General features: G+C 41.2%; 2 protein-coding genes across 2 annotated transcripts; one reads left to right on the top strand and one right to left on the bottom strand.

Annotated features, from left to right (window-relative positions):
• The first annotated feature begins 1,944 nt into the window (after positions 1-1,944).
• LOC148873796 (protein INCREASED PETAL GROWTH ANISOTROPY 1-like) lies at positions 1,945-6,912 on the top strand. Its single transcript, XM_088964864.1, has 6 exons — positions 1,945-3,824; positions 4,224-4,355; positions 4,472-4,653; positions 4,758-4,869; positions 6,401-6,535; positions 6,637-6,912. Exons 1-6 carry the CDS (start codon positions 2,520-2,522, stop codon positions 6,763-6,765), a joined length of 1,995 nt encoding a protein of 664 aa, XP_088820990.1. The 5' UTR covers positions 1,945-2,519; the 3' UTR covers positions 6,766-6,912.
• LOC148873795 (uncharacterized) lies at positions 6,770-8,419 on the bottom strand. Its single transcript, XM_088964865.1, has 2 exons — positions 7,596-8,419; positions 6,770-7,196 (listed from the first exon to the last, which is right to left on the bottom strand). The coding sequence occupies exons 1-2, from the start codon at positions 8,346-8,348 to the stop codon at positions 7,095-7,097; spliced, it is 855 nt and encodes a 284-aa protein (XP_088820991.1). The 5' UTR covers positions 8,349-8,419; the 3' UTR covers positions 6,770-7,094.
• Positions 8,420-9,737: the final 1,318 nt, after the last annotated feature.

The following is a 9,737-nucleotide window of genomic DNA, read 5'->3' as shown; positions in this document are numbered from 1 at the left end:
CATATTGCTATATCCATCTAAATACTATTACTTCTTTACTAAATTTATGAATTTATTAATTTGTTTTCAGGAACAGGAAGTTGAATGGATTTTGGAAGATCTCGGGTTGTTGTTGCAGTTATTTTGAGAGATGTTAAACCTTGTAGCTAAAGAATTTTTAGTGATCTTAGACTCTTTTATTGTTTTGTAGAGGACTACTTAATTGATTTTAATGGTTATATGTTTTCACTTGTGATAGTGCTCAATCTACTCGGAGAGCTTCGAGTGAAAGTGGTGAGCAGCCCGAACCCTGCCAAAGAGTGGATGTCAAAGAGTTTGGGTTGTGAGCCCAAGTAAGGAGGCTCCGATAGTCAAGTTAGTGCCGAACTGGACGACCTGAAGGATAATTCCGAACAGAGACAACAAAGAGAGGTAGAATACCTTATTAGAGAGCATACTCCCTGAAGGTAAAGGCAACCCCCTCCTTTTTATAGAGTTGGGGGATGATCAAGGTGCTCCGGAGATTTTCAAAAGTAATGGATCTTGGTGTGCAGATTCATAAGGGCTCGTGGCAGTGTTCTTAGAATGAGCCACTTGCTATTTCTATTAGTTACTCGACATGTTCCTGAAGATCTCGAAGACATTAACTGCATAGGAAACGCGTCCCCCATGTTGACGTGGCAAGTCAGGGTCATTCTATCAAAATGTTTATTTGTGCTTGGGTCGCTTGATATCCCGAGGAGCCCGAGGTGGAACTGATGTCTTTGGCGGCTTTGATTTGATCATTGTGGACGATCTACCGAGGTCACTTGAGGATACATGGACCCGTCCTGATGGAAAATGCTTTCCGAGGTCGGTCATGCAAATCTCGTGGTCTTCGAGGTGACATGGTGCCAGGCGACCAATGTATAGATTTTGCCCATCATCAACTTGGAAGTTAACTTTAATGAAATTTATTACTTAATAATTTTATTGCAAGGTTTACATGATATTATTAATTTCTAATAATGATGGGTGAAATTTTATGTTTGGCGGTTTTTTAAATTAATAGAATTATTTTATTCTACATTTGATGGTTGAAGTTAACACTAAACTTATCAAAATTCTAGGTATTTCTTCTTTACACGTACACATAAATGTATATTAATTTTTAGTTTAGGGCATTGGGCTTTTAACCAATCCAAGTCTAGCCCGGGTCCGGACCCAACCCGAGTGCCTAACATTTTAGTGAAGACTTTGGTTTAGGTTGGATAATTAAGTTTGACCTCATGTTTGAACTGGGCTCAGGCTTTAAGTCCAATTCTTAGGATTAGACCTAAATTTAGCTAAAATTTGATCAACTCGCCTAACTTACTTGATTCCATCTTTGCCCACATCACTTAATTTCTTATCTACACTACAAAACTTCCACTAAACGATTCAAATTTATTTATTTGGGCATAAGGTAAAACCGGCTAGAAGATTGTTGTTTAGAAGTAGAACACTGAAGTGAGTAAAAAGCATATTTGTAGCGTGGTTTAGGCGCAATGTGGAGTAAAAGAAGTGGCCCCCATCCCATTCCTAAGCAAAGGTTCCAGTCTTGACTCACTCACCTCTCCTTCCGGGCCAAGATAAAAAGTTAAAGAGACAAGAAACACCAAATAAAACAGTAACTCAACGGTTCACAACAGCTTCTATCCTTCCTTCACGTGTACGGTGCACGAGATTAGATACTCTATATAGTGTCCACCACCCTGCCTGGTCCCTGGTGATCAACAACATATGCCGCCATCACTCAATTCAAAATGTAATAAATCTCGCACCAATTCCCTTCAAAATATCGCGATTAATTACTCTCTACCGTTACACCTTACACGGGAGTAATCGGTAATCTCACCGCACTCCAGTACTCTACCGTTGTCTCTTGTCGCTTTTGTTGGTTTCACTTCACTATCTTTCCCATCTTCATTTATTTCTTGGTTTGTTATTTTGAGCCATAATTTATGAGAGCGCTCTCATTCATTGAGCAACTGATGAGCGCCCTACCTTATACAGAGTTCAGACATACAGATATGGTATGTATTATGTAAGGCAGCAAAGCTTTTCCTTTATTCCATAAAGAACCGGTATTCACTATTCACTATTTCAGAAACAACCACGTATTGAATACCGATGAGAGCGCGCTCGTTGGATACCACCCCCTTTAACTCCTTTCCTATTTTTCAAATTTTGGATCCAAAAAAGAAATAAGACCGTTCCTCGTCATCTGAGCCTTCTTCTCCCTCTCTTTCGCTCTCTTCACGTTATCCAACGCCTCTTTCTGTATTCTGCTTCTCAATCTCCCTTGCTCTCGTAGCGAAAGGACAAGAGAAAAACTTCTCTCGCTACCTCCAAGCTGCAGCCCTCGTTTTCCCAGTTTCAGAAGGATGTGTTTGGAGCTTTCGTCTTCTGCTCCAACTTATTAGAATCGGGAGATTGAGCTTCACAGCGGAAAGAGGCTTGAACCAGAGGGAGGGAAAGATAGAACTTCTCTCAGCTCTCACGTTTAGCTCTGGCTCACAATGGTTGCAGGTAAGGTCAAGGCCGCAATGGGGTTGCAGAAATCTCCTGCAACTCCTAAACAACCTGAGACCCCCAAGTATTGCCCCTCCCCTAGCTCCGCAAAACCTCCTCCTAACTCTGCAAAAGCTCTTCCCAAGGCTGTCTTCTCTCGCTCCTTCGGCGTCTACTTCCCTCGCTCTTCCGCTCAAGTCCAGCCTCGACCGCCAGACGTTTCAGAGCTCGTTCGTCTCGTCGAACAGTTGCGCGAGAAGGAATCTCGTCTCAGGACTGAGCTTCTCGAGCATAAGCTTTTGAAGGAGACCGCTGCAATTGTCCCCTTTTTAGAGAGCGAAATCTCGTCCAAGGATGCCGAGCTTGGGAAGTCCGCGAAGAGGATCGAGAGCTTGGAAGCTGAGAACGACCACTTAAGGCTGGAGCTCGACAACTTACGGAAGACGGTCGAAGACAGGAAAGAAAGCGAAAGAAAGAGTTTGCAAACTGAGAATGAGAGATTGAGACTTGAGCTCGAGAGCTTACGAACGAAGATCGACGAAGAACGGAGAGAAAGCGAAAAGAAGATGAAGGAAATGGAACAAGAGATTACAGAACTTAAGAGAACTCTTTCGGAGCAAAGTCGAACGGACTCCAAGAGGTTAATATGCAGAGAAACAGGGGAAGACGAATGCTCTTCCTCACAGAGGTTTCAGGGCTTAATAGATGTGTCCGCGAGGTCGAATCTACTGAAGAACTTGAGGAAGGCTCCGAAAGCGACGGACATTGCTCCGAATCAAGATGCTCAGAAGGTTGAAGTTACAGATCGGAAGAAAGAAGATGCAGAAGGCGAAAGAGTGCAGCAACCTCGCTGCAATGCAGAAGAAACATCCGATGTATCGGAATCTACGAGTACTACTGTGAAAAGTCGAGCTCCTAGAGTTCCAAAACCACCGCCTAGACCTTCCTCGTCACTCTCATTGTCGTTATCGTCAAAACCGGCGTCAGCACCACCCTCGCCATCGAGTTCTTCCTCGACTGTAGAAAGCATCGACTCAACGGAAAAGACGAAACAACCGGCTATTCCACCACCACCACCACCTCCTCCTCCTCCTCCAGTTCAGCCTCCACCGCCGCCTCCATTGCCGGCGAAGGGATTGAAAGCGGCGCCTTCAAAAGTAAGACGAGTTCCAGAGGTTGTGGAGTTCTATCACTCTCTCATGCGGAGGGATTCAAGGAGGGACTCCGGGGCGGGGCTACCGGAAGTTCCGGCGGCGGCTAACGCGCGGAACATGATCGGCGAAATCGAGAACCGGTCCACTCACTTGCTCGCTGTAAGTGCCAGTACCATTCTGTTTCCGCCTTGTCCGTTTCCATATTTACAGCAATGCCACTGTCTGTATTAAAGAATGATGAAATGACTCTTAACACCCCTATGCTTTTGTTTTTATCTGCCCATATGACTCCCTACTTTAGTACTTTACATCCTCTCTAGATTTTCTAGTCCACTGTCCGCTTTGCTGGGGCCCCAACTCCCGTAGTGCTGTTAATTCCCAAAATGCCCTTCTTTTGCAGAACAGAAATCACTTCATTTGGCGGAAAAAACTGGTTCAAATTAAAGATCTTTAGGAATCACTAATCAGTGGGATACTATACTCAGTGGATTGATCACGGTTTTCTTTTTGAAATTACAGTTCTGATATTCTCTTTTTGACTTTGCGTTGGTTGTACAGATTAAAACAGATGTGGAGACTCAAGGAGATTTTATTCGATTCTTGATAAAGGAAGTTGAGAATGCGGCTTTTATAGACATTGAAGATGTAGTTCCCTTCGTCAAGTGGCTCGACGACGAACTATCGTACTTGGTATGCTTGATTGCTTTCTGCAGGCCCGCTATCATTGGAAGGTTAACACCTACCGTGTTTCCAAAATCTCTCCTCACACTGTGGCTGTGTTTCTTCTTCTTCTTCTTCTCAAACAGGTGGATGAAAGAGCAGTCCTGAAGCACTTCGATTGGCCGGAGCACAAGGCCGACGCATTGCGAGAAGCTGCCTTTGGGTACTGTGATCTTAAGAAGCTCGAAGCCGAGGCTTCCTCCTTCAGGGATGACAGTCGCCAGCCCTGCGGCCCAGCACTCAAGAAAATGCAAGCTCTATTTGAAAAGTAAAATTTCTCCCCATTCCCTTCAAATTGACAAAAAAATAACCGTCTTATTAGCGGGACTCACCGAGTTACTACTGTTGACGCTTTTGATCTAATAATAACAGATTAGAGCATGGAGTATATAATCTATCACGTATGAGAGAGACGGCAACAAACCGATACAAAGGATTTCATATTCCCACGGAATGGATGCTAGAAACTGGATTTGTTAGCCAGGTACCGTATATACTTCTTTGGACCTACAGGCCTACTTATATTTTAATGCTTTGTCGTATGGTTTTTTATGATGAAAATGTTTATTATTCCTGATGAATAGCATGCAAATACAGACAAATAAAAAAAGATGATTAATTTATGGAAAAAAGTATGGAGGCATACGTTTCACAGAATCACAAACTGGAAACCCATTTCAGTGCGACAGGTTTTAAAACACCCGGATCCAGTTTTGACGAGAAAAATGTCTTGGTCCGAAAGTAATGGACCCAGAACCAGAAGGCACTTTATTTTTATCGGATTTGTCTAATCTAACTGGATTATAATATAACATATCCTCTATAAAATGACATTTAACATAATTATAAATAATGATTAGGGGTGATTGGATTGGGTTGATGATCTGATGACCCGGAAAGAAAATTAGTAAGCACACTGAGCATGTATATGATTTTATGATCTTGTAAGAAAACTAGTTCAGTAAAACAAAAAAATTTCCATCTATGTATCTATTTATTCCTTGTAATACAAGTTGTGCTTGAAAAAAAAGAAGTTGATACTTGCGGGTGCAACTTGGGTTGGATTGAGTTTGGCATTTGTTAAATTTTGAATGGGCCCAAGCCCGCTATTTGGATGTATTTTCTTTGGGGCCCAAAATTCATATGGTAAATTTTGGTTAACTTTTTTATTTTTAATTTAAGAAAACGGCCTCAACCCAATGTATGTACTTTTTTTTTCGGGGGTATTTTCTTTGGGACCCAAAATTCATATGGTAAATTTTGCTTAACTTTTTTATTTTTAATTGAAGAAAACAGCCTCAATCCAATGTATGTACTTTTTTTTTCGGGGGTATTTTCTTTGGGACCCAAAATTCATATGGTAAATTTTGCTCAACTTTTTTATTTTTAATTTAAGAAAACGGCCTCAACCCAATGTATGTACTTTTTTTTTCGGGGGTATTACATATTACATTCACATTACTGGGGATTAAGAGATGGGGACGGGTGCATGTGAAGTATGCTTACACTATCAACCTAATGTTAGAAGGCCTTTGTTGTGTGTCTTTTTTTTTGAGTTAGAAAAGTATGCTAAGATTGAATCACTATTTTTTTTTTATAAGAGTAGAGGTAACTACCATAATTACCATAATATCTAATAAGTGAACAAGTGATAGAAAAAAATATGAAACCTGATTTTATAGTCGGGCCGTGATTCAAGGTTTTAGTCCCGGGCTACAAGGTAGTAGCTGATTTGAACACAGACTTGGTTTATGGTTAGTGGGGTTAGGCTTAATAGGTAGGGAACTAGGATGCACGGACAACTGGACTACATGGATAATCCAACCTTATGCTGCACCTCTTTAAAGTTGCAGTTACAGTTGACGTTTAATCAAACATACGTCACTGATGTGTGCTTTGGTGTTCCTGTTTTAAACTACTAGTTTTCACATTGTAGTCGGTAGATATTTTACCCTTCTAGTTGAGTTTTGCTCTAATTGATTGAAGAGTTTTGCTTTTGATTTATTGAGATGCAGATCAAGCTTGCATCCGTGAAGCTGGCAATGAAATACATGAAGAGAGTATCCGCGGAGTTAGAAAATGTTGGTGGTGGTCCCGAGGAAGAGGAGCTGATGCTCCAAGGAGTAAGGTTTGCTTTTCGAGTCCATCAGGTACAAGACTTTTAATTATAACCCTGTTCAACAATTTCGTAATTTGATTCCTAGGTTCCTTGGTTTTGATCTCTAATCGTTGCCATCTGTGTTTAAACCAGTTCGCTGGAGGATTCGATGTGGAAACAATGCGTGCATTTCAAGAACTAAGAGATAAAGCCAGGTCATGCCACGTGCAGTGTCAAAGCCAGCAGCAATCGAAGCTCGTTTGCAGGTCTACAGCTTGCTAGCCTGTATCAAACGAAAAGTCGAAAACCACTCTACTGTATTACTAACCAGTTTTTCCTGTAAAGATTACAAACACCTTGCATGGATGCTTTTATGCAGCATTATAGCGATTTAAATTCAAATTCATTCATATTTCTTCCATCTATAAATCTATGTGCTTTCTATGTGCGTTCTCTTTGCAAAAAGCAGCTACTCTTTTCTCTCTGGCTCTTGTCCTACTACGACATCTTTTAGCATATTTGTGCAATTTCTGCTACAGTTTCGCCAACAGTATTCAATAATCCACCTTCAACCTGTTTCTTCTTTAATTATGATCGAGTCCCTGTTTTTCTCATGTTGGTCCTATCTGGATGGCTATCTTTTCTTTAAATTCTGTAATAATATCCTGGCCACCACTCTCACATTCACCATTGGCCGTCGCTCCGAGCTCTTTCTGTAAAAAGGAAGTTAAATGAAATAGTGTCATTTATGAAATTGAACATCCTAAGCTGATCTTTGATAACTTCTTTCGGACTAGTTAAGCTGAAGGAATGAAAACAATCTAACAATCGATATTTAGGTGTTGGTTTGCAACTTTATTTGTATTGAATATATATAGTGTGTTGTTACAGGAGTTGTTTACAGAGTTATACAACGGAAAGATAGACATACATAGAAGAGTACACAACAGGAGAGGATGAGGGGGAGAGCGAGGGGTGAGGATATGTGGCTAACAACTTTCTTTCAAATTCAAACTCGGTTCAATTGTTCATGCAATGCAGAAATCATGAAACACCTTGACCTTGTATCCTTTCTAAAACCCAGTTGTTTAGTTGGGGAATTGGTGATGTACCGTTGTTGGGTCGGCTTCGGCCTTTTTCTTGGCCGTGTAAGCTGCAGCTGCCTCTGCCGCCTCAGCAGCTTTCTCCGATGTGTAGTGTGCTGCAGCCCAACCTGTTCTGACGGCCGCATCCTTCGCTTCCACGGCTTTCTGGCCTGCGTACCCTGCTGCCTTCTTACTGCCTTCGACGGTGGCGTCCTTGGCTTGGCCAGCCCCCCTCGCCATAGTATCCCTAGTGGCAACATAGGCCTGCTGAGCCTTGTCCTTGGCATAACCATAGCCTTGTTGGTTTTTTTCCAGAATTGTGTCCCTGGCAGCGCCACCCTTACTCGATGCATATTTTGCAGCACTTTGAACTCCTTGCTTGACTGTGTCCATGGCTTTGGCACCCTTCTCCGCCACATAAGAAGTGGCATCCCCTGTAGAGGACTCCTTGGTTCCTTCTGCTTCTAGTCCCGCCGCAGGCGCAGCCGATGCCTTCGCCTTTTCATATCGCTCCTCTGCTCTCCTGATCGCATCTATGGAACTCTGTTGGGCTATCGCTCGGTACTTGCCCATCTCCTCCAGCGTGGGCTGTTCTTTCTCAGCTTGAGATTCTCTCTCCTCTGTATCGGGTGTATCAGCTGCTGCATCACATTTGTTGGTGACATATGGCACTTTTTCTTGCTCAGGATGCACCTCAATCTTTCTACTACCCTGCGGCTCTCCCGCATCTCCTTGAGCAGCCCGGTTGGTTTTATTGTTGATAGCTTTCTGAGAAGCCATTGCTAACTAGCTAGTGGGTTCGATGCCTCGATGGTTGCTGCGTATGAGATAAAGAGTAGCAGATATAAGCCACATGAGTCAGGCAAGGGAAGGGATTTTAAAGCAGAGACTAGAGAGACCGGAGCGGTGAGCGGTGTATTTTGAGGTAAGACACGTGTTGTCTGCATTAGTTACGTGTTGGTAAATTGAATTTGAATAGGGTGAATCAGCACTTGCCAGGATATTTACATGTGGATTCACTCAATAGAATCTCGACAGCGTGGGTAACAAGTGGATATGCCCCTACGACTCCAGGAGTGGGTTCTTTCAATGGAACCCACTTTCCTTCTGACACGTTGCGCACAAATTCGTGTCCTCAATCCTTTATCGATGGATCCTTCTAGCCTATGTGCCTATTGATGGATTCAGGTTGAACATGAAGTCATCAAAATTGATCCAAAGTTGTTGGACCCATGTGTTGGAGCGGCCCTGAGGCCCATGACGAGTGACGACCCATGTGTTGGCACAAGGCTACAATGAAGATGCTCCCATCGTAGGGATGGATGTCCATGGGCCAAGCGGGGCCCGGATCCTGGGCCGGAAATGGTTTTAGGGCTGTCGAGGTAGGGTAGGGGGTGCTCACAGTTCGGTATTGTTTTCTGAACAGAATCGATTAGTTCGGTTTTTTAAAAAGTCGATCAAACCGATACCAAACCGATGAAAGCGGTTAACTAGTTTGTTAACATTTCTTTTATTATGTTAATTTTTTAATTATTTAAATTTTATTTTTTATAAAATATATAAACTTAATTTTACTAATTTTAGAGTAAGTTGATAAAACTGAGTTATTTAATTTATTTTAATTAATGAGTTAATTGTGTAAAGTAAGTTGCTGATTTTTGAATTTCTCTTATTTATATTTTTTGTTGCTTTTTTATTTTAATTTTTTCTCAATAAATATTACTTTTAATGTACTAAAAAATTGTTATTTTTATTGAAAAACTCTCTTATTTTTTAATTAATTTTAAAAAATTAAGGTTCTAATTTTTGTTGTTAGCTTTTGATTTTTTTTAGAAAATTTACCTTATTTTATCGGTTTCTACAAAATTGTTAATAATTTTTGCATTCTATTACTTATCTTCAAATTATTGCACTCACAATTTCAAATTAATCTTATTTTCAAAGAAAAATATCTCACATAACTCTTACAACATCTTAGCAAAATTATCCTATAATATGATAATTCTATAGTAAAATATCAAAAGTAAAATATTGAGTGGTAACCTGGTAGGGTTTCATTGTCATGAGTTTCCCCTGTCTATTATTGAACTTTTCTCTGTCATTTTTCCTTCACAAAATTAGGATCAACAAAAAAAAATTGTATTTGTGTCTCTTCTTTATTTTTCATGC

The sequence above is a fragment of the Nelumbo lutea genome, chromosome 1, assembly GCF_056320005.1.
Source record: "Nelumbo lutea isolate HS-2025 chromosome 1, American lotus-T2T, whole genome shotgun sequence".
Taxonomy (NCBI): Eukaryota; Viridiplantae; Streptophyta; class Magnoliopsida; order Proteales; family Nelumbonaceae; genus Nelumbo; species Nelumbo lutea.
The sequence above is the reverse complement of the archived record's forward strand: the minus strand, read 5'-3'. Positions and strand labels throughout refer to the sequence as shown.